Source organism: Dysidea avara, chromosome 5 (assembly GCF_963678975.1).
Source record: "Dysidea avara chromosome 5, odDysAvar1.4, whole genome shotgun sequence".
Classification (NCBI taxonomy): Eukaryota; Metazoa; Porifera; class Demospongiae; order Dictyoceratida; family Dysideidae; genus Dysidea; species Dysidea avara.
Window position 1 is genome coordinate 4,204,563 of NC_089276.1, and position 24,789 is coordinate 4,229,351.

At 39.8% G+C, this 24,789-nt stretch overlaps 1 protein-coding gene across 1 annotated transcript in view; it reads right to left on the bottom strand.

The window, feature by feature from the left end:
• Positions 1–24,789, bottom strand: part of LOC136255751 (tyrosine-protein phosphatase Lar-like) — a 156,839-nt gene that overhangs the window by 39,798 nt on the left and 92,252 nt on the right. Inside the window, exons 20-24 of the mRNA XM_066048627.1 lie at positions 18,754–19,017; positions 18,437–18,697; positions 17,962–18,234; positions 17,601–17,909; positions 17,247–17,549 (exon numbers count right to left, since the gene is read on the bottom strand). Coding sequence (XP_065904699.1) covers positions 17,247–17,549; positions 17,601–17,909; positions 17,962–18,234; positions 18,437–18,697; positions 18,754–19,017 — 1,410 coding nt within the window. The remainder of the gene's footprint in view (positions 1–17,246; positions 17,550–17,600; positions 17,910–17,961; positions 18,235–18,436; positions 18,698–18,753; positions 19,018–24,789) is intronic.

Sequence of the window (24,789 nt, forward strand, 5' to 3'; positions counted from 1 at the left end):
TTAGTTATTCATCACGTGATGGTTCCTCCAATAGGCTGTGTATATCGAAACTGAACCACTGGGGTTGAATGGGGTAGATTGCACCGTTGAATTAAGCATAAGAAAAGAGTTCAATCGGCACGTATTTTTCGCTGATAACCCTATGAAATATCTTCCCTGTACAAAACATATGCGCTCACGTGTGCGTGTCATACCTCCTCTGTGTTGCACATGCAACATTAAGGCTGCTGAGTTGTCACTTCAACTGTTGCCAACGCCTGAACTACAATCAACGAAGAGATTTGTTATTTAATAGACGGACTGATACTCAACGGCTTGTTCCTCTGAACACACTGACTCAGCCACTCAGTGCCGGATGGTGAGATCAGCGAGTGATTGGATAGTGCTTGAGTGGAAATTGTATTACTTCATCCTGTTAGTCGAGACTGAGTTCCAGAAAACTGAAAGGGCCTGTTCGTTTGAACAACTTCTGGCCTGGGTTAAAGGTAAGCTATGCAAGGGGTAGTCACTACCAATAGTCCTGTAGAACCATAGATGTACTCGAATATCTATGGTAGAACCATGGATCAAAATCAAATCAAGCGATCAAGAGTTAAACTTGGACTGAATCAAGCAATCAAGTCATGCTACAAAGTGGTGATTGAGATAGCTCGAAAACAAAACGAGAATTTATGAAAATATGTGTTAAATTTTGATCCCGGTTGCAGATGGTTCTACAGGGCTATTGGTAGTGGCTACCCCTTGCTTTGCATGCTACTACGGGCCTATGTGCTTCCAATTTTGGCACAGTACATACTTGAATACAGGAACTTAATAGCTAGCTCACAAGTTACACTGTAACTAGTTGTGCTTCAGTGTACAACAAAAAACTAAACAAACTAGTATTTTTTAAAAAAATTGTTAATTTAAAAATGAAGTAGGGATCTATGCAATAAAATGTAGTGAAACAAGAGATGAATGATGGTATTACAGCATAGCTCGATGGGAAAGTCCCTACTGTGGCACATTAGCTATAACTATAATTAACTATAATTTAACCATAATTTAATAACTATAATTTTGCTCAATGCCAAAGTAGGGACTTTCCCACCGAGCTATGCTGTAATACCATCATTCATCTCTTGTTTCACTACTTTTATTGCATAGATCCCTACTTCATTTTTAAATTATCAATTTTTAAAAAAATACTAGTTTTATGATGTATCACAGTATATTAGGGATCACAAGGTTTTGGGTTTTCTGACCAAAAATAGCATGCCTCACCATACCTTTGTGGTGCCTTGGCAGTATTGGCTAGGCATAAACAAGCCCAAAAGTGCCATCAGTACAACCTGAAATGTTTTCAATAAGTTGCTATGAATTTATAAACAAACTTATTCAGTAGAACATTCTGCTGACTGACTAATTGAGACTGATACCTTCAGACAAGTATACTGCTCAGGATATGGACTTGATTTTTTTTCACTGTACCACTTTCATGTAGGGATTGACCAGCTACTGAAAATTTACCAAACCATTTTGCCCTATGGAGAGCTGTCCAAGGCTATGTACATAATAATGTAGTAGCCATGCATGTAATTACATGTAGTTAACCTCATAAATAAGAAGATCTCAAAGAAATATAACTTTTAGGAAATGTGTATTTATGCATACATGGCAGCTTTAAATAAGGTAACTTGACTCCTACAGCCTAAACCTATAAACATTGGTTGAAAGTCTGTTCACTGGGCTACTTGGAGAAGTTTACATGAACACTTTAACTACAAAGACTTACTTGTTATGAAGCGTTGAAGGATGGCCCAAGCGTGACTCCATGAATCGATCTTCTTGCCACATGTTTAGTTTCAATTGTCTGTTTAATCACGTGAGACATATATAACCTGATGGAGATTCGTTTCAAGTTGATAGGAGCAACCACCATTGAGTTGTGGATCATTTTATAAAGGTATGTAAAGGGTTTGCGTGTTTCTTTGCCGAAGGCTGCTTACACGGCAAGTTTTGGCCTGAGAGTTTAGTGTTAAGGTAAAACCCTAGTGGACTCTACATACATTTGATTTAAAAACTGTTTCAAAAGTGTATAAATGTATCTAGCTAGGTAGTAACAATACACTACACTGCTGCTCCTGCAGCTTATTTCACTAGTCTAATGCTACTGCATGAATGATATAAAAGCTAGAAATTGAAACTAACTTATTACGCCTCCTTGTCTTGGTCTCCTTTAACTCATCTGTACTTGTACACAACTCTTTATACTCCGGCCTGATTCTTGAGATAATTGTATGGCTTATTTCAACCACTAATTGCAATTTTTCACCTCCAACCGACTTAACACCATTTTTTGTCTATCACTTTAGGCCACTTCACCTTGCCAACAAAAGAACATCTGTGCCATAGCTGTTGCTCACAATTCAATATTCCAGATGTGAAAAATACGAGTAGATTCCTCCTTTGTGTTCTTCTCTTCCCGCCTAAAATTTGGATCACGTGATGCTGTACAGTAAATAGAAAACACCGAAACTACTTGGATCACGTAATGTATTATTATTATTGAGCTTATATCAATATCAACTGCTGTTTTACAACGAAAATATCATGCTACCAAGGTATGCACTGTTTGTCTCTTGTTCGTAACAACAAAAGCGAGTGGGCGCAGCTCTCCTAGGGAAATTTCAAAGTTGGGTGGGCACGTGCCCACTTGGCTACTCCACTGCGCTGATAACACCCAAAACCACGAAATCAGCAAAAATTTCCCCTCAAAATATAGAGGCTATATGGTACCAATGTTTTTGTTTGTTCTTTGCAACATGTTGAAGGCACTGGTAGGGAAGACTCACTGAGTAATTGAGCTACATTCCTGTCAAAAACACAGACAAAACATTAATTTCAGTATATTTGCAGGATTGCATAAGAAGACCTCATGTTTTTTAAAGTAACAATCACCATGCATGCTAGCTACATACTACATGTTTAATGCTTGGTCTCTGTTTCGAGCATTAAAACATTGCACGTAGGGAAGGTACTAATGCTAGTGATCTTATACACCTAAGATCATATGCTGGGCTCATAAGTCCTTCAATTAATGAGGTTACACTGTACTGTGTGCCAGTTCTTTAAGTTTGACAATAAAGCGGTAATACCTGACGTCACAGTAAGTTACATAATCACTTCTTTGTGGCAGAAAATGTATGCCCACGAGTTTATGTCACCTCAGATTTGTTGAGACTGTCTTTCTAAATAAAATCATGTTATCAGGAACAAGGAAAAGAGTGGTATAACAGATATTTAAGTAGTGCAGGATAGTTTGATCCTTGCTGGAAAAGTTACGACTACTAACTAGTAAAAAATGTGTGGGCACAAGGATTTTGACACTTTGAAAAGTATGATAGAAGAGCCCCACAATGTTAATATCCACAAATTGACGTTCAATAGTTCTTTCGTACTGAAGTGCTGTTTAGTGACAACTGCTTCCACAAGTTCAGTCCAAAACAGCCATTATATCCTTTTAACTTGGGTAAAACCAACCTGATGGCCAAAAAATGTTTTTCATCCATCATCTTTCCTAACTTCTGTTCTATGTCCTGAGTAAGTTCCATGTGGAATGAATCACCAGAAGCTGAGTTGTATCCTCTTGAAGGAGCCCTGCCATTAAATTTGCCCCACTTCTTATCCCACAGAAAATGTGGTTACATTTTTTAACATAATTTTGTGATATAATAGTTATCGCTGTACAATTATGAAGTCATGAAGTACACCTTGTCTGTTTTAGTTTTAGGCATCATGGTCACTGTAAAGAGGTGGTCTTGCAAAAAGATACCAATGTATTAGCAGCCATTTTATATGATTTCAGCTTTTCAGTTTCAGCAAGAGTTGTGTATTTTCTGTCGGTTGAAGGTACTGAATTAGACAGAAAATAAGCTCCCGCACGAATACTATTGGTGGTCACGTGAGCCTTCTCACATGACAAGTGGTATTTATAAGGTTGGTATAAAGTGTGATAACTCATTCTACGCCACGTGTTTGGACAAGTGGGGTACTGTTTTCTATATTCTGTCGCAGCGATGTCACTAGAAGACGACCAATTCACTCAACTGATGAATGCCATCACTTCCACGAAGGAGGGAATTGAAGCGAATTTCTCGGCAAGGCTGGACAAGCTGCAACATGAGGTGGAGGCCAGCCAAGCGACTAGCTCGCAGGAAGTGATGACCAAGATCAACAAGAAGGCTTACGATTTCAAGCATAAAGGCAATGAGGCCCAGTTCACCTTCAATTCCAGTCGAGGACCACTTGGACGCCGCGAAGAGAAGCTTGGCGAAGGTAACGCCTAGGGAAGCGGAGAAAGATTTCCTTGAAAAGGCCACAGAGGAGCTGGATAAGGGTAAGGAGGCGATACGGATCAGACAAAAGCACATCCGCATCGCGGATCGCTCGGATTGGGGGGTGGTCGCAGAATATGAGGCTGACAAACTGGCGGACGACTCGGTGGACGAGAAGAAGCTGTACAGAGCAAAGAAAGAGCGGTACAGCAAAAAGAGAAGGAATGCACAAGACAACGCTCCTCGGAAGCGTAGCAGACCCGAAAGCTCCAGCAGAGTGGTGGCTCCAGTAGTGGATGTGCAACCCAGAGGACCACCCCCCAAGACAAGGCTGCTGGGCCCCTGCTACAATTGTAATGAGTATGGTCATTTGGCAAGGGCCTGCACCAAAATTCAACGACCGTATCCTTTGAGTATAGATTCAATTGTGAAGGATTTGGGTAATGTACATGTGTGTGGGCCAGGTGATACAGAACTCAGAAGTGTGCCCAAGGTAGAAAAAGAGGTCAATCTAGTGTTCACTGCTTGTGATGAACAGCTGACCTGTCAGCCACAAGGTGTCAATAATATGGTCACACAAGATGTATGTGTTGACAGTGCTTCAGAGTGTTCTGTTAGTCAAAGTGTTCAGGGTGTTGATAATGCAAGGGTATCAGGGTCCACTGGTGACCAAGAGGTCATGCCAATTGAGGTTCTGGTAGATGGAAGTAGTCAGAACAGAACCCTGTTGAGCCCAGCAAGCTTTACTATTGATAAATCTGACCTGTGTGAAACAAATGAATTGGAATTTAGTAGATCCTGGGAAGCAGAGGAACAACAGGATGCCAACCAACAGGTTTTAGATGTTCAAGGACGGCTTAGGAAAAGTGTCAAATTTTGGGCAGAGGTCCTACATGCTCCAGCCCCAGTGCTGGAGTGGATATGAGATGGGTACAAGCTTCCATTGCTCTATGCACCGGCCCCATACAAACATAGTAATCACAGCTCGGCTTTAGATCACCATAACTTTGTCACAGAGAGTATCAAGGAACTTTTAGCTAATAGGTGCATGAGAGAAGTTAAAGAAAAACCCTTTGTCTGTAGCCCAATATCAGTTGTGACCAACCACGAAGGGAAATGTAGGCTAGTGCTTAACCTCAGAGTTTTAAATCAATACTTACGTAAGGATCATTTTAAATATGAAGACCTGAGAACCGCTATGCTGATGCTCAACAGGGGTGACTATCTGTTCAAATTTGACCTGAAGTCAGGATACCATCACCAGGATGTATTTGAGCCCCACCAATGCTATCTAGGGTTCGCATGGGACTTACATGGGGAACAATCCTATTTTGTTTTTACAGTTTTGCCGTTTGGGCTATCCTCTGCCTGTTACGCATTCACAAAGTTGCTAAGACCCTTAGTAGGATACTGGAGGGGTCAAGGCATGAGAGTGGTTTTATACCTAGATGATGGTATAGTGGCTGCCGAAGGGCTGGACAAGGCTAATCAAGCTAGCGGAAGAGTGAGGCAAGACCTAGCTAGTGCTGGTTTTATAGCTAATGAGCAAAAATCTCAGAGGAACCCTGTGCAGCAGCTAGTTTGGCTGGGCTTTGAATTAAACATGCAGGAGGAACAGCTCCTTATTCCGAAGACAAAATTAGCACGCCTTTGTGAGTTGTTGGAGTCCCTAAACCATAGACAGTTTATTCCCACCAAAGTTTTGGCCAGCCTAATAGGAAAAATAGTGTCAATGTCTCTTGCTCTAGGGCCAGTAACCCGCTTAATGACGCGCAGCTTGTATGCTACACTAAATTCCAGGGGATCATGGTGCCAACAGTTGGCCCTATCACAAGACGCAAAAGCAGAAATCCAGTTCTGGCGGAACAACATCAGCCAGTTTAATGGGCTAGACCTGTGGCCTAAGCCCTCAGCGGTCAGGGTGGTTTACTCTGATGCCAGTAATACTGGTCACGGCGGCTATACAGTGGAGCATGGGGGGCAGATAGCAAATGGTCAATGGTCTAAAGAAGAGGCCATGCAGAGTTCAACATGGAGAGAGTTGAGGGCAGTTAGACTGGTATTGGAGTCCTTTGAGCAAAAATTACAAAACGAAAGGGTCCGTTGGTTTACAGACAACCAAAATGTGGTGAGAATTGTGTTGCATGGGAGTAAGAAACCTGCCCTCCAACAAGAAGCCCTAGCAATTTTCGATACTTCGGTGAAGGGGAGGATTCGCCTGGAACCAGAGTGGATCCCCAGGGAGGGCAACCAAATTGCTGATTACATAAGTAGGATAGTGGATCACGATGACTGGATGCTTAACCCAATGGTGTTCAGCGAGTTGGATGCCTTGTGGGGGCCTCACACAGTAGATAGGTTTGCTGATGAGTACAACACTCAACTTCCCCGTTTCAACTCCCGCTATTGGTGCCCGGGCGCGGAAGCCATTGACACTTTCACGTGCGACTGGGGCAGTGAAAACAACTGGTGGTGCCCTCCTCTGTTCTTGGTTCCCTGTTTACTGGGACACGCCAGGGCATGTATGGCTTCAGGTACCTTGATCATTCCCCAATGGCCCTCCGCCCCTTTCTGGCCCTTGTTGTTCCCCAGTGAAAACCACCCGGCAAGTTTTGTAGTAGAGATACGGGAGCTCCCCAGAATAAATCACCTATTCCTCCCAGGTCACTCGGGGTCCTTGTTATTTAAGGGTACCCCCAATACAAAGGTTTGGGCCTTGCGTTTAAGTTTCCGTACTTAAAATTATGGAAAGGTGTACTTAGTCCAAATTTCCGATATGTTACCTCAAGGGATCACAGTCTAGGAACTATTGAGTAGGACCCAAAAGCGGGCAGGACGGTTGAGTATGACCCGAGTGTGGTCGCAGTCTAGAGGACTGTTGAGTATGACCCAAGTGTGGTCGCAGTCTAGAGGACTGTTGAGTATGACCCAAGTGCGGTCGCAGTCTAGAGGACTGTTGAGTATGACCCAAGTGTGGTCACAGTCTAGAGGACTGTTGAGTACGACCCAAGTGTGGTCGCAGCCCAGAGGACTTTGAGTATGACCCTAGTGTGGTCGCAGTCTAGAGGACTGTTGAGTATGACCCTAGTGCGGTCACAGTCTAAAGGACTGTTGAGTATGACCCAAGAGAGGTTGCAGCCAGTATGGGAGGACTGTTCAATAAGACCCAACCCGGTCAACGGGGATCTAAGGATGGCAGAAGTGCCAGCAGGGGTCCTAAGCACGGGGCAACATAGGGAGATTAATAAGCCGGTAAGCGGAGCTACATAACTGTATGGTTTTGTTGGTTCTGTAGAGTTATTCTCACAAGGGGTTTGGTCGGCAGTGAAGGATATGGAGGACCCAGAGCTCCAGGAGCTGGCAGGGAAGCTCCCACAAACTGTGATGCACAGTAGAGCAGATTCCACAGTGAGGAAATACCTTGCGGCATACAAACGATGGAAGCAGTGGGCCCTAAAGTATGGCCTGCCAGTGATGCCAGCCAAGGAACACCATGTGAGCCTCTACCTGCAACATTTGGCTGACACAGTTGCCTCTAAGTCAGCAGTGGAGGAGGCATGTAACTCACTGGCATGGGTGCATTGCACAGCAGGCGTCAGTTCCCCTACATCGTCCCCTTTTGTCAGAGCCATTCTGGACAGTATCCGGAGATTATTGGCAAAACCAGTCAGCAAGAAAGCCCCTATGAAAGTTGACATTTTGCAGAAGATGGTCAAAGATGCTGAGCTGAGTGGCACTTTATCTGACTTGTGACTGCGTGCTTATTGTCATTTGCAGGATTTTTACGATTTGACGAGCTAGTGAAGCTCCGATCTTGTGAAATTTCTGTCCAAGATGAGTACATGACCCTACGCTTGCCACGTAGTAAGACAGATCAGCTGAGGAAGGGCTACGAGGTCATCATTGCCAGATCCAGAGCGGATACTTGTCCAGTTGGAAAGCTGGAACAATATATGACGAGGACCCAGATGGGGTGGGAGGACCAAAGATTTCTATTTCGCCCAATCTGTAAAGTCAAGTCAGGGGACAAGTTACGTGAATCAGGCAGCATTAGTTATACCTGTCTCAATGAGCTTTTCAAAAAGAAGCTGGCAGAGCTGGGCTACAATCCAAGTGACTTCGGATTGCATAGCATGAGAGCTGGGGGAGCTACCCAGGCTGCCAATGCAGGAGTTCCTGACAGGCTGTTTAAGAGGCATGGCAGGTGGAAATCTGAGAACGCTAAGGACGGCTATATCGAGGACTCATTAGAGCAGAGGCTGACTGTCACCAAGCAGCTTGGCTTATAATGTAAGGTGTAAATTGTACTACGCTATCTTTGTCACCCTAGAGTGTTAGTTGTGATAAACAGTAGCCCACGCTTGGTGGCGCACAACCCAAGGTGTTGTGGGTGGGTGGTAAGGGTAATAGTATGGTGAGGGAGGTGTATTTTCTGTTGGTTGAAGGTACTGAATTAGACAGAAAATAAGCTCCCACACGAATACTATTGGTGGTCACGTGAGCCTTCTCACGTGACAAGTGGTATTTATAAGGTTGGTATGGGGTGTGATGGCTCATTCTACGCCACGTGTTTGGACAAGTGGGGTACCCTCCCACCCCCCCCTGTGTAATCGTTATATATATATACCATGTACTTATGAACATTGTTCTCTTGACTATCCCTGCAGATAGAGTTTCTGAAGGCAGGCATTGAAGAGTTTTCCTTCCTTTTTTTTTTTTAACTGATGTGCATACATGATTACACGAGAGTGGAGCTAATTTGGGGTTTTTCCTGATGGGCAAAAAAAAAAAAAAAAAAAAAAAGTAAAAGCCTGTCAGGTTTTTTCCTGGGGCTGTCTTGGGCAGGGCAGTTCCGAATTTATTATTTCTGTTGTTATTATTATTAGTTGTGGCTAAGCCACCACTCTCCTCTTGTACGTGCATAGGCAGTTGCTGTATGTGGTTGTAAGTGTTAGTTGTGATAAACAGTAGCCCACGCTTGGTGGCGCACAACCCAAGGTGTTGTGGGTGGGTGGTAAGGGTAATAGTATGGTGAGGGAGCATAATATATAGAGGGAGGGAGAGTATCCAACACTGTATTACCTGGTCAAAACACACTGCGTTCAAAGATTGCGCAATGACTATCAGCACCAAAACTTATTAAATCACTACTGAAAGGGTGTTAATTCTATTAAAGCAAAGCACTAAGAATACTTCCCTTTGATAAATCAACACCTATCAACGCTCTTCAGTAGGTGAAGCTAGGTGACGAATTTGTATGGAATTATACTGAAATATTCAGGATATGATGCAATCTTTGAATGCAGTGTGTTTTGACCAGGTAATACAGCGTTGGACACTCTCCCTCCCTCTTTATATTATGAACTCTTGGTTTCAGTGTTCAATTCAGCTTTTTCTAATGTCCCACGATCTTACTACTTTTTCCGACCCTTAGCTTTTATTAGCTGACTAGACCATTGGTGGAGGTTTTTGCATCCAATTAATTAATTGCTTCATTAAGTTAACACTTCAGAAACTGTTCAACTCAGGAAAATCTTTTAAATTTATAACCGTGTCTGTGATAGTCAAAATTTGATGATTTATTCCCAGTGTAAATTATAAAGTTATGCACCTAGCAATGTTAAGCCCTACTCTCCCAGTATGGGAAACGTCAGTAACCTGAAGTTAGTTCCTTTGTACACACTTGTAATGTACTAAACGAATATCCGAATGATAAATTTAGAATCTGGATACAAAAAATTCTCACCAATATCGAACGAACTGATATTTGTTGCAACCCTACAAATGATGGAGGTCAGCCAGTTAGTTAGGACTGCTATTATGCTGTGTAATGTCCTCCAATGTTTGGTAGAGAAAATTAGATATATTTTAATTCCAGTGGTCCTTGAAACCACGAGAGAAGATAATGTTTGAAAAGAAGAATCGCTCATTAGACTAGGATCAATTTTAAATTTGGTAGATATTTGTTCTACAACCCACAAAGTCAAGAGTGGCCCATACCATGGATAACTTATGCTGTCCTTAGTAACTTTATACCAGGTGGTAGCCCTAAGGTATATACTATCTACAACTCAAGTTGTCCATAGTATCTTTAGTTATTAAGTAACTTAATATTGGTGGTAGCCCCCCAGATAGCCATGATACGTACTATGTACAACTCAAGGTGTCCATAGTATCTTTAGTTACAAAGTAACTTAATAATGGTGGTAGCCCCCAAGATAGCCATGGTACGTACTATGTACAACTCAAGTTGTCCATAGTATCTTTAGTTACTAAATAACTTTATATTGATGGTAGTCCCCTCAGATAACCATGGTACGTACTATGTACAACTCAAGTTGTCCATAGTATCTTTAGTTACTAAATAACTTTATATTGATGGTAGTCCCCTCAGATAACCATGGTACGTACTATGTACAACTCAAGTTGTCCATAGTATCTTTAGTTACTAAGTAGCTTTATATTGGTGGTAGCCCCCAAGATAGCCATGGTACGTACTATGTACAACTTAAGTTGTCCATAGTATCAAGACACACGGTAGTGTGTCGTGCGGCCCAAGAAGCCGGCGCGTAACACCCGTGAGTATATTGACAGGAAGAAAGAAAACGCAATTTTCGCACCTCCGTAGCTCTGTGCTTCCTTGATGAAACAAGACGATTTTTGCTGTGGACATGCCCCCCAACTGCAGCACTCTACATTCCAAATTTGAGCGAAATCGCTTCGCGCGTTCCCGAGATATGCGACTTCAAAAATTGGCTGAGTTTCTTCGTTTTTTTTTTCTTCTTCTTCTTCTTCTTCTTCTTCTTCTTATTTTTCTTTTTCTTGTCGCACACTTACAAAAACTGCTATAAAACTCGAACGCGTTATCCGATTGCCTTGAAATTTGGCACACAGAAGGGGGGTATAAAGGCGCATCTTGGTACCAACTTTGGCTGGAATACCATAAACAGACAAAGAGTTATGAGCGATTATGCACGAAAAATAACACCAATATGTTGTCACGCCTACAGGGTAAACCGCGTATGGGAAGAAGCTGAAAATCGGTGGGTGAATAGGTTAACTATTGAACCTCAAACCTTTTGTGGTTTGAAAGAAATCGAGCTAAAAACCAGGAAGATACAGCGAAAAAATCAACAGTGTGTAACAATTACGCAATCGAGATTAGCTAATTTTTAATATTTTTATTTTATTATTATTATTATTATTATGCTTGCCACGCCTACCAGGTAAACCGCTTGGGGTAATGCTTTCAAAATCGCTGTACAGATGGAGTTATCATCTTAGAAAGGCTCTTCAATGGTGTAGAAGAATCAGACTTAAATCCACGGAGTTATAACACGAAATCCAACTTGGTGTAGCAAGTGCGAGATCGAGATACTCTAATAGAGCAGTCATCCTAATAGAGCAGTCACCCTGAACAGAATTAAAGAGATCAGTTAGAAATAAGTAACCTGTATAGAGATCAGCTACAAACAAATCACCCTGTAGAGAGTTCAGCTACAAACAATTCACCCTGTTAAAACATCAGTTAGAAGAAGATTTCTTGTAGAGAGTTCAAATACAAACAAATCACCCTGTTGAAAGATCAGCTAGAAGATGTCACCTTGTAGATAGTTCAGTTACAAAGAAACCACCATGTAGAGAATTCAGCTACAAACTAGTGACCCTGTAGATACATCAGCTAGAAGAAGTTACCTTGTAGAGAGTTCAGCTACAAAGAAACCATTCTGTAAAGAGCTCAGCTGCAAACAAATCACCTATACAGAATTCAGCTACAAACAAATCACCCTGTAGAGAGATCAGCTAGAAGAAGTTACCTTGTAGATAGTTCAGCTACAAACAAATCATCCTGTAGAGAGATCAGCTAGAAGAAGTTACCTTGTAGATAGTTCAGCTACAAACAATTCACCCTGTACAGAGCTCAGTTAAAAGAGGTTTCCTTGTAAAAAGTTCAGCTACAAACAAATCACCCTGTAGAGAGATAAGTAAGAAGAAGTTACCTTGTAGATCGTTCTGCTACAAACAATTCACCCTGTAAAGAGATCAGCTAGAAGAAGTTACCTTGTAGAGAGTTCAGCTACAAAGAAACCATCATGTAGAGAATTCAGCCGCAAACAAATCATGTATAGAGAGTTCAGCTACAAACAAATCTCCCTGTAGAGAGATCAGCTAGAAGAAGTTTCCTTGTAGAGAGTTCTGCTACAAACAAATCACCCTGTAGAAAGATCAGCTAGAAGAAATCACCTCGTAGAGAGTTCAGCTTCAAAGAAACAATCATGTGAGAGTTCAGGTACAAACAAATTGTCCTGTAGAGAGATCAGCTAGAAGAAGTTACCTTGTAGAGAGTTCAGCTACAAAGAAACCATCATGTAGATAGTTCAGGTACAAACAAATCACCCTGTAGAAAGATCAGCTATAGAAGAAATCACCTTGTAGAGAGTTCAGCTACAAAGAATCTATCGTGTAGAGAGTTTAACTACAAACAAATCACCCTGTAGAAAGATCAGCTATAGAAGAAATCACCTTGTAGAGAGTTCAGCTACAAAGAAACCATCATGTAGAGAGTTCAGCTACAAACAAATCGGCCTGTAGAGAGATCAGCTAGAAGAAATTACCTTGTAGAGAGTTCAGCTACAAAGAAACAATCATGTAGAGAGTTCAGCTGCAAACAAATCACCTGTAGAGAGTTCAGCTAGAAACAAGTCACCCTGTAGAGAGATCAGCTAGAAACAAGTCACCTTGTAGAGAGTTCAGCTAGAAGAAGTAACATTGTAGAGCTACAAAGAAGCTACCATGTAGAGTTCAGCTGCAAACAAATCACCCTGTAGAGAACTCAGCTACAAACAAATCGCCCTGTAGAAAGATTAGCTAGAAGAAGTTACTTTATAGGGAGTTCAGCTATGAACAGATCACCCTGTAGAAAGTTCAGCTACAAACAAATCACCCTGTAGAGAGTTAAGTTACAAAGAAACCACCATGTAGAGAGTTCAGCTGCAAAAAAAATCAATCACTCTGTAGAGAGTTCAGCTAGAAGAAGTCACCTTGTAGAGAGTTAAGCTGCAAATAAATCACCCTGTAGAGAATTCAGCTACAAACAAATCACCCTGTAGAAAGATCAGCTAGAAGAAGTTACCTTGTAGAGAGTTCAGCTACAAAGAAACCACCATGTAGAGAGTTCAGCTGCAAACAAATCACCTGTAGAGAATTCAGCTAGAAACAAGTCACCCTGTAGAGAGATCAGCTAGAAACAAGTCACCCTGTAGAGAGTTCAGCTAGAAGAAGTCACATTGTAGAGAGTTCAGCTACAAAGAAACTACCACGTAGAGAATCCAGCTGCAAACAAATCATCCTGTAGAGAGTTCAGCTAGAAGAAGTCACCTTTTAGAGAGTTCAGCTACAAAGCAACCACCATGTAAAGAGTTCAGCTGCAAAAAACTCAATCACCTTGTACAAAGATCGGCTAGAAGAAGTTACCTTGTAGAGAGTTCAGCTACAAAGAAACCACCATGTAGAGAGTTCAGCTGCAAACAAATCACCTGTAGAGAGTTCAGCTAGAAACAAGTCACCCTGTAGAGAGTTCAGCTAGAAGAAGTCACATTGTAGAGAGTTCAGCTACAATGAAACTCCCATGTAGAGAGTTCAGCTGCAAACAAATCACCCTGTAGAGAACTCAGCTACAAACAAATATGCAGTGAAAAAGATAAGCTAGAAGAAGTTACCTTGTAGAGAGTTCAGCTACAACGAAACCACCATGTAGAGAGTTCAGCTACAAACAAATCACCTGTAGAGAGTTCAGCTAGAAACAAGTCACCCTGTAGAGAGATCAGCTAGAAACAAGTCACCTTGTAGAGAGTTCAGCTAGAAGAAGTCACATTGTAGAGAGTTCAGCTACAAAGAAACCACCATTTAGAGAGTTCAGCTGCAAACAAATCACCCAGTAGAAAGTTCAGCTATGAACAGATCACCCTGTTGAGAGTTCAGTTAGAAACAAGGAATCCTGTAGAGAAATCACCTAGAAGTATCGCCTTGTAGAGTTCAGCTACAAACAAATCACCTGTAGAGAGTTCAGCTACAAACAAATCACCCTGTAGAGAGATCAGCTAGAAGAAGTTACCTTGTAGGGATTTCAGCTACAAACAAATCACCCTGTAGAGAGTTCAGCTACAAAGAAACTATTCTGTAAAGAGCTCAGCTGCAAACAAATCACTTGTACAGAATTCAGCTACAAACAAATCGCCCTGTAGAGAGATCAGCTAGAAGAAATTACCTTGTAGATAGTTCAGCTACAAACAAATCACCCTGTAGAGAGTTCAGCTACAAAGAAACTATTCTGTAAAGAGCTCAGCTGCAAACAAATCACTTGTACAGAATTCAGCTACAAACAAATCGCCCTGTAGAGAGATCAGCTAGAAGAAATTACCTTGTAGATAGTTCAGCTACAAACAAATCACCCTGTAGAAAGATCAGTTAGAAGAACTTACCTTGGAGAAAGTTCAGCTACAAAGAAACCATTTTGTAAAGAGCTCAGCTGCAAACAAATCACCTGTACAGAATTCAACTACGAACAAATCACCCTGTAGAGATCAGCTATAAGAAGTTACCTTGTAGATAGTTCAGCTACAAACAAATCTCCCTGTAGAGAGATCAGCTAGAAGAAATTACCTTGTAGAGAGTTCAGCTACAAAGAAACCACCATGTAGAGAGTTCAGCTGCAAAGAAATCACCCTGTAGAAAATTCTGCCAGAAACAAATTGCCCTGTAGAAAGATCAGTTAGAAGAAGTTACCTTTTAGAGAGTTCAGCTACAAAGAAACCATTCTGTAAAGAGCTCAGCTGCAAACAAATCACCTATACAAAATTCAGCTACAAACACATCACCTGTAGAGAGATCAGCTAGAAGAAGTTACCTTGTAGATCGTTCAGCTACAAACAATTCACCCTGTAGAGAGAGCAATTAGAAGAAGTCACCTTGTAGAGTGTTCAGTTACAAAGAAACCACCATGGAGATTTCTGTAATCAATATATGTGACCGGATTTGCGAAAAGGGGTCTTCCACACACATCCAATTCCGTAAATGTTGGAGACCATAACTCAGTGTTCAAGTAACATAATTATTAACCTGAACATTTCACCATGTATTCAGCTATAGTGGTGCTCACCACTGCCCAAATATCAAGGCAATAGCTCTTTCCAATCTGAAGTTATCAATTGTCAAAGTTGGCAAATTGGACCCCTTTTCGCAAATCCGGTCACATATGTATTATACAGTATATATAATTTGTACATTTACTGATAAAATATTTAAAGTACATCTACTTCATCTTTTCTTCTTCCTGTAGTAAAGAAAAAAACATAGGTTAAAAAAGTCCCAAAGCTGGCCATAGGCCGGCTTTGGGGTATACAAATACAAAAAGAAATGAAATCTAATCCAAAACAGCCAAGCTGTAAAAAAAGTGTGCGGCCCTCAGAAAGGCTATGGTGAAAAAAGATGTGAAATCCAAGGTGGCGGCCAAGAAATGGCTGTGATGGTAGGTTAGTGGTAAAAATTTTAATAACGACAATTCAGGTGAATTTTTGTGAAGCGGCACAAAAATTCACCTGAATTGTCATTATTAAAATTTTTACCACTAACCTACCATCACAGCCATTTCTTGGCCGCCACCTTGGATTTCACATCTTTTTTCACCATAGCCTTTCTGAGGGCCGCACACTTTTTTTACAGCTTGGCTGTTTTGGATTAGATCTTTAGTTACTAAGTAACTTAATATTGGTGGTAGCCCCAAAGATAGCCATGGTACGTACTATGTACAACTCAAGTTGTCCATAGTATCTTTAGTTACTAAATAACTTTATATTGATGGTAGTCCCCTCAGATAACCATGGTACGTACTATGTACAACTCAAGTTGTCCATAGTATCTTTAGTTACTAAGTAACTTTATATTGGTGGTAGCCCCCTCAGATAACCATGGTACGTACTATGTACAACTCAAGTTGTCCATAGTATCTTTAGTTACTAAGTAACTTTATATTGGTGGTAGCCCCCAAGATAGCCATGGTACGTACTATGTACAACTCAAGTTGTCCATAGTATCTTTAGTTACTAAGTAACTTTATATTGGTGGTAGCCCCCAAGATAGCCAAGGCACATGCTATGGATAACTCAAGTTGTCCATAGTACTCTATCATTAGTTACTGTCACCCTGTACTTAAGAAAGCTCCTGTTATACTTTGGATACCCTGTGGCAGCATCGGACTAACCTCATGCCCCTGTTACAGAGGTACCTAGAATGAGTATAGAGTATTATAAAATTCCGAGAAGAATTAGATCCCCTCGGGTCCACTGTCCAATAATAGAGGTGTTTTATATGGATATATTATAAAAATAATCATCACTAATTCGTCACCAAACACTGAACCTGTTTTTGTAAGATGAAAAAACCAAAGCTTGTACCTTATTGCTGCTTCCTAAAAGATTAAAGTTAGACTTAGATCATCATGGGAAAGCAGTAATAGTGTACAACGCTGTGAATAATACAATATAAAACTTCGAGTTGTTGCAAGTACCTGGTCCTTGGTCCCCCAGGTCTGCTGTTGCCATGGTTGACTTCAAAATAGGCAGGGTTGAAAGTGGTGAAATCAAAAGGTGGTGGTAATGAAACAGTTGAATTGATGATAGTGTCAACACAGTGTCTGACATTTTAGTTGTAACAGTCATGTCTTTTGATTTCATTACCATTAGAACCTATTTATCTAAAAGAGTGAATATGTTGGAAACTGCTCAACATGGTAGATATCACTGTAAATATCAAAATAAGATTTCTGTACAAGAAATAGGCACTGATGGTTCTGTAATTACTAAATGCATGCCATACAATTTTAAAACACTTACTCAACTATCATTTCCAGTAAACTATACATAATTTGCTTACCTATTACTGATAAAGTGGCGACATATGAGAGCACAAATCCTCTCTCATTTGTAGCATTACACACATACTCATCATCATCTACTGATTGTACATCCAGTATCATCAGTGTGGTGGAATAAGTATTGATACTGTCATCACTGTCAGTGATAACTGTTTTCTCATTAACATTGTTTACTACTGAATTGTTTCTCTCCCAAGTGAAACTAACTGGTGCATAACTGAATGACACACAGTTAAGAGTTACATCTGATCCATTGTCTATTGTAATGTTCATTGGATGGGACATGATCACAGGAGGAGGAACTGAAATAGAAACATGTAAACACTTTACAATGGTTCTCAATTATTACTTACTTCCTATAGTCAGCCTTGCATATTCACTATTAGTTTCACCTTCACTGTTATTAAAAACACAACGATATCTACCCCTATCATTATGTACTACATTAGGTATAGTTAGTGTACTAGTAACACGATCTGGTTCTGTGGTGTTATCAAAAGTAGCATCATTTGATATTGGACTATCTGTATCATTATTAAGATGTATCTTTTCCCAAGTAACAATTACATCTCCATATCCTTGACCAGTGCATGTAAACATTGCAATTGTAGTTACTGGAACCATTGTATCCATTGGCTGTTGAGTAATGTTTGGAGGAATCACTAGTATAAAAGTATTTTGATTTATGAACCACAAGATATGTTATGATCTCACCATTAATAGTCAGTATAGCATAGTTTGATTCACTACTCCCACTAGCATTAGTAGCTACACATCGGTAGTTACCAGCATCTTCTGGTGTTAGGTTAATAATAGTGAGAGTAGTAGTGTTCACTCCAGTAGCACCAGATGGAATACTACCACTCTGCCTCTCCCAATTATATGATGTTACTCCATCTGCCTCACAAGTTAGTGAAAAGTTAAAGTTATTAGTGAGTAATGAAAAAGCATCACCCATTGGATGTAGTGTTATTAACGGAGGAGTAACTATAGAGGAAATATACAATGTCACACAAATATATTTTATGTGTACATTAACTACTAAGTATTATAGTTAATTTATTGAGAGAATAGCAAAATAGCATTAATATGTATACCCTGTAGACTACAATACTACGCTACTACATATAGGAAAGACCTACTGCTACCACCATACCATGTGAAAATGATCTACAAAACTATATCATACCTGTAACAGTCAGTGATACTGAAGACACATCACTATCTCCATACTCATTAGTAACTATACATTCATATTCTCCAATGTCACTTGTCATCACATTAGTGATGATGAGAGTATCATTAATCTCATCAGTAATGTTTGTTCCATTGTGTCTCCACTGGTACATGAAGTTCTCCACTCCTACACCACTCACTGTGGTAGTGAACATGGCAGTGTGTGTCACCTCTACACTCTGACTGGATGACATCACAGTCACCTCTGGTAGACCTGTACCACCAACACAACATTCACACTACCACCTAACAACATCATCATAGTCATACCGGTAACTGTTAAAGCAGCATCTGATGTAACACTACCTCCTTCAGTACTTGCCACACAAGTGTACATGTTATCATCAGATGATCTCACATCTGAGATCACCAGGGTAGTGGTGTTTATACCAGTCACTTTACTAGGAAATGATCCTGATCCAATTCTCCATTCATACTGGACATTATAACCAGTAGCAGAACATGTGAATGTGGCAGTCTGTGTGAGGTCAACACTTTGTGGTGATGGTTGAGTAGCAATATCAGGAAGTTGCACTGTATAATACAACAAATGCTTTTCAAAATACAACACAAATAATAAATACTATTTTCTTACGTATGATAGTGCTACTGTTTAGGGTAATGATTTCCAAAGCTTATCGTAAAAAAAGACCAAATGCAGCTTCCTGCGTGACTATATTTGGTAGTGTGTAGTCAAGCAAAATCAAGGCCAGTTAATGCCCTAAAATAAACTGAAATATATTGACAAGCAGCTATGAGGGTAATTTTTGAAACATTGCGATTTACTGAATTATCCTCTCCACTCTAAGGAGACAGTGTAATAAAAACGACACAAAATTACTGTCATTTTCGCAGCAAGGCATTATTAAACTTGGGGAGGACTATTTACTAGGCTGCATCAACACACTATATGTTTTATGTAACAATAAGGTCTTGTTCCATGGTCTGCTCAATGGTTGATATTGGTATGCAGAAATCTGCATTCACACGTTGCCCAAGCAATTACTTCTGATGACATCATAGAATATTAACAATCAACTATTGTAATTTTGCAGTCTAAAATTCCAAATACAAATCTTTTGGGTAAAATATAAATATTTTGGTACAATTGGAATCATCATGAATCAAATAAAATAATTAAAAGTGGCACTCAAGTAATAATGTGAAGCCTTGATTAGTCCCATGATTAGTGCTATACAGAGCACACCTTTGTCAGCCAATTAAATGGTCTCAATACTCAGCCAATATCTTCAAAATTATGCGCAAAATTTGGCACAGGCATTGGGAAAGTGTGTCTTAAAATAAAAGGTTACAGAGAAATTTTTCTTGATTTTGCTTCTAGGGTGCTCTATCCTATGCTGAAGCAACAAACATGTATTTCTCTTACTGTTATGCTCCTTATACATAAAATTACCGTATAGCTGGTTAGTTTCGAAACAGAAAATTTCACACAAGAAGCAAAATCTGAATTTCGAAGGATTTTAATTTCGAAGAGTGCATATTTCGAAATCCGGATGGATTTCAAACAAACAGAAATTTGTGTCACAAAATATGAAGATGCGTGAATGTTTGCCAAAATCTGACTTACTGATGGAATAATCCCATCCCTGTGTACTGGAGAGAAGACTGAGGGAGTCTCGAGTGGAGTAAATTCACTGGCTCGATCATAGCTTGCTATCTACCATACTGATTCTAGAGCAGATGGCATCAATTCCCATTTGGATCGCCTGTTTTCTGGTTATTGGCACAGTAATGATACAGTTTATCCATTATCATCAGTAATACTGAGCTAAAACTCGAGGAATACGCAAGCGAATCACCAAAGGTTGGATCGCTGCTTTCACTTGTGGGAATTTATTTTTGAAGAACCGGACGTGCGGGAATTTATTTTTGAAGAGAAGGGCCTCTTCGAAATATCCAAAAATAAAAACCTTTCGAAAATTACCAGCTATACGGTATTAGAGACGTTTATAACTCGAACGGTTAAACGCTACATTGTTTCATTGTGACAAAGTAGGCTATAATTCATGTCACGTATATCCTTGAAAAGAAAGTCATGCTATACCACAGAAAATCGTAGGTGTTAGGTTGTTTGGACACAAATTCTTGTAGGATTCCTTCACTAGAGCACAAGTTACTTAAGCGTGTAGGTGAAAACAAGTACTTACTTAATAGAAATTATGTGACTTTACATAATTACTTTACTGCCAGCTTAATACACAACGAATAAAATACTACTATGTTTTCAGTCCAGGTGGTGACAATAATAGTGGTGCTGGTTTCGGCACACGACACCTCTAAGATGTCATTCCTTAATTACAAGCCTTAATTCTGTTGACTGCAGATTTTCAGCCTGTTCCAATTTATTATTGCTTTCACTCTGTGAACAGCTTTTGTTGTCAATGACCATACCAATTATTCTTTGTGTAATGGATGACTTGTTCCAGACCACTTGCAAACCACCCCTACTATTGTTCAATGACCATACTAACCTTATATCGGGTGTCAGCCAATTGCACCAATAGTTATCAGGTGGATGACTTACCAGCTCTTTGTAAAGTGTTAGTAAACCACACTGATTATCTTTTGTGTGCCCCTGATTATTGTTCATGTAATGGTGTATGCTCTTATATGGATTGTCAGTACACCATGCCAATTATTCTTGATGTAATAACGGATGACCGTACCAGAATTATTATTTGAAAGAGCTAGTATGTTACCCACCATATGGATCAACAAGCAAGTATTGATATTTACATAGTCTTGTACTACAGCCCTGAATAGTATGTCTAATTGTCTATAGCTAGCTGCAAGTCATTCACTACTGTTCACTCACAATTAAGTTGCTGGGAATAGCCATGTATCACACCCTTAGCTCAACTAGTCTAGTACATGTTTTCTACAAATGTCCCAATTATTAAATTAGTGCACCCACGACTAGCTTCGTGAGAACGGCATCAGCAGTTGTAGTGCAATAATGGTGTTTCTAATATAACAAGGACTAGATAATACAGTAGGTGATTTATTGATAACAATCTGTCAGTCCATGTACTTGTCCACAGTGACATCGATGCAACTTTATAGCAAGCATTCACAATGTCATAAGAATATTCTATAGTATGCCATGTTGTAGTATCGTTTAGCTGTGTAGCCATCTGTAACACCATACTAAAAAAATACCTGTGCAATGTGTTTGTGGAGGCTATATACACTTTCCATATACATGCCTCTAAACTGTTTATGCCAAAAACTTGTTGTTTGCCTTTATCACTGCTTCTGCTGCACATACTGTCTTAAGTCTATTACGTTCAAAAATCTTTTTTTCTAGAAATTCTTTTCTTTCACCTGCTATTCTCAAGATCATTCCCAAAAATCTGGCCAAATATAAGCAGGGTTGTCAAACAAGTGGCGGCTATATTAGAATTATGGACTCAAGGTTGATTGCTTTATTAGATTAAGTGACTGCTCTATTAGAATATCTCAATCTTTTAAAATTTTACACTTGTACCATTTCAGGGATGTACTTAAAAAAAGTTTTTGCATTGCACTTCAAATAAAATTTACAATTTTACACCAATCATTCTAAGAACTCATCTGATTATTCTGGTTAATTCTTTTCACTACCTATTATTCCAGCATAATAGATTACTGTAGTGCCACTGTGTTGTTTGTTACTTATGCCAAATGTTTTATGGTTTTCATTTCCATAGCACACTGTTGCAATGCTTGTACTAATACTATGTGTGCTTGCTATGCTGTACAGTTGCAATGTTCCATATCTGCTTGCCATGATATTTTACCTATGTGATAGTTTTATTAGAGTATCTCCATTTATCATGCAAAACTACGATGCTGCTCCTTAGTACTCAAGTTAGCTAGACACCAACTATTACACTACTTAGTCATACAAAATATTTCTCTGGCTGATTAGTGTTGCATGAAGACAAACGATCCTTCATTCTAGTATATACTGTGAAGGGTATACTATGAGCAGCAATCAGTGTCATAATTATTTAAGATGAATACAGTACAGAACAACTAAAGGAAGACTAGTGGTATACTTGGATGAGACTTGAGCTAATGTGCATGACTGAAGGTCCAGAGCCTGGGTAGAGGCTGATACGATTACTGGGAAGACTATAGGAGGAGTCAAATTGGTTGTATAATTTCTTTGAAACTCTGTTAATTTATATACAGCAAGCCATCGGGTAAACGACAGCACTTTAATATCTTACATGCTGGTGGCAAAGACAGATCAGATGGGTTACCAGCTATTTTCTATGCTGTGAAGTAATGAGTAAGTTTCAGGTTGTGATTAAGCTAAGAAAGGATCTGCAGCAGATTGATGGTATCAAGTAAAGTTCTTACTTCCAGCACACCCAAGTTCTAAAAGGGTAGCATATATAAGTTATGAGATGTGACAATATAAGTTTCCCATACATTATCTATAGAAAGGGGCAACAAATGCCCTTTCTGGGCAATCACATAGACAATCTGTGAGAAACCACAAATTCAAAAATGTCATCCCAATTTAACACAAGTACACAAAATTTTTTGGAATTTTCAACTAGAGTAGGGACAATGACACATCAATAAAAAGTACTGAAACAAGCATGATATTAAATCATCGTAAAACAATAAGTGTTATATCCCTACTGTGCATTTCCAATATGGTATCTTGGAGCACAGTAGGGATATAACACTTCTTATTGTTTTACTGTGATTCAATATTGCGCACTACTCCAGCTTGTTTCAGTACTTTTATTGATGTGCTATGGTCCCTATTCTAGTTGAAAATTCCAAAAATTTTTATGTACTTGATTGCTAGCTTTTTTTGTAAATAATTATTATGACTGGTGAACCCATGCATACCGCATCTGAAATGGCACAGCATGCCCCAGCTATATCAATTATTGTCTGAAAAGTGAAGTATTCATTGTCAGCTATGCTCAACCCGTTACACAGCATTATGAATCAAGAACTGTTCGAAAAACACCCCTGTAATCCACACATACCGAAAGAAAGAAATGGTGCCACACACCCCAGTTATATCAATTATCGTCTGAAAAGTGAAGTATCCATTACGCTTCATTGTCGGCTATATTCAACCCATTACACAGCAGTACGAATCAAGAATTGTTTGAAAAGCACCTCTGCAATCAAAATAGCCACTACGAAAAATACGGACGATTTCCATTGCAAAGAGAAGCCATCACATGCTACCGCCAAATCGCCACTTTTCGCTGTCAGCAAAGATGAATGGGACACAAAGGAGGACACTGGTAAGTGCATGAAGAATGCATTGTATGTACTGCGGTATGCCAAAAGGCACCTTTCGGACCAAAGCGACACCAAACAGTGAAAAAATCAAATCTGTAGCCTTAGCTGTTATTGAGTTACGCTTGTCTGAAGGCATCAGTCTGTCAGTAAAAAAATTACGTTAAAAAAAATTTTTTTTTTTAAATTCTGTAGCAACTTGTTGAAAGAATTTCGGGTCGTTCTGAAAGCTTGTTTGGGCTTAGTTTTACCTAACCAATACTGCCTCATCGTTGTCAGGGAAAATTGAGGCCGGTTTTTGGGTGATGCTATTTCATGGGCCACGCCTACTCCTTTGTGGTCCCTACTATACAGTACTATCGTACTGTATGATACCGTATATCAATTAAATTTGGCGGTGAACTAAATTTGGCGAATTGGCGATTCGTCACTCAACCGCCAAATTTAAATTTCGTCAGTATTATTTTCAAACATTGGGTCAAGCAGTTGTTGAAGTAGGTTTTCAACAAACCTTCGTGGATGCTGCTGAAACTGGTAGTTCCACGCATGCCGAAATGGGTGTGGCTTACTGACTAGACTAGAACTCTCACTCGATTAGTGGGCGTGGCTCCACGTAAGCTTGCAGACAGCAGCAGACATGAATTCGTGCGCAGCCATTGATAAATGGACGAGTATGCCTACAGATAGCAAATAATCCTGAAAGTAAGTGTGACCATGAAAGAAATTGGAGCACAGGTATTCGAGTACAGTAGGTGTCTATGGAAACAGGACCAGAATATTCTTTAAAGCGAGTCAGTACAGCATCGTACTTATGCCATTCGCCTAGTTTTCAGTGAGAGCATTTCGTCAAATTAAAATTTCGCCAACTGCAATTTTATAGCAAATCGCCAAATATTAGTTTCGCCAATATTTGTTGTCATACGGTAATTCACAGTTCTGAATATCAAAATTAAACTCTTCAAATGATACAGTATATATGTAGAACATGACACATGATGTTTTGGAATTTGTGTAGTCTTTCCATACATT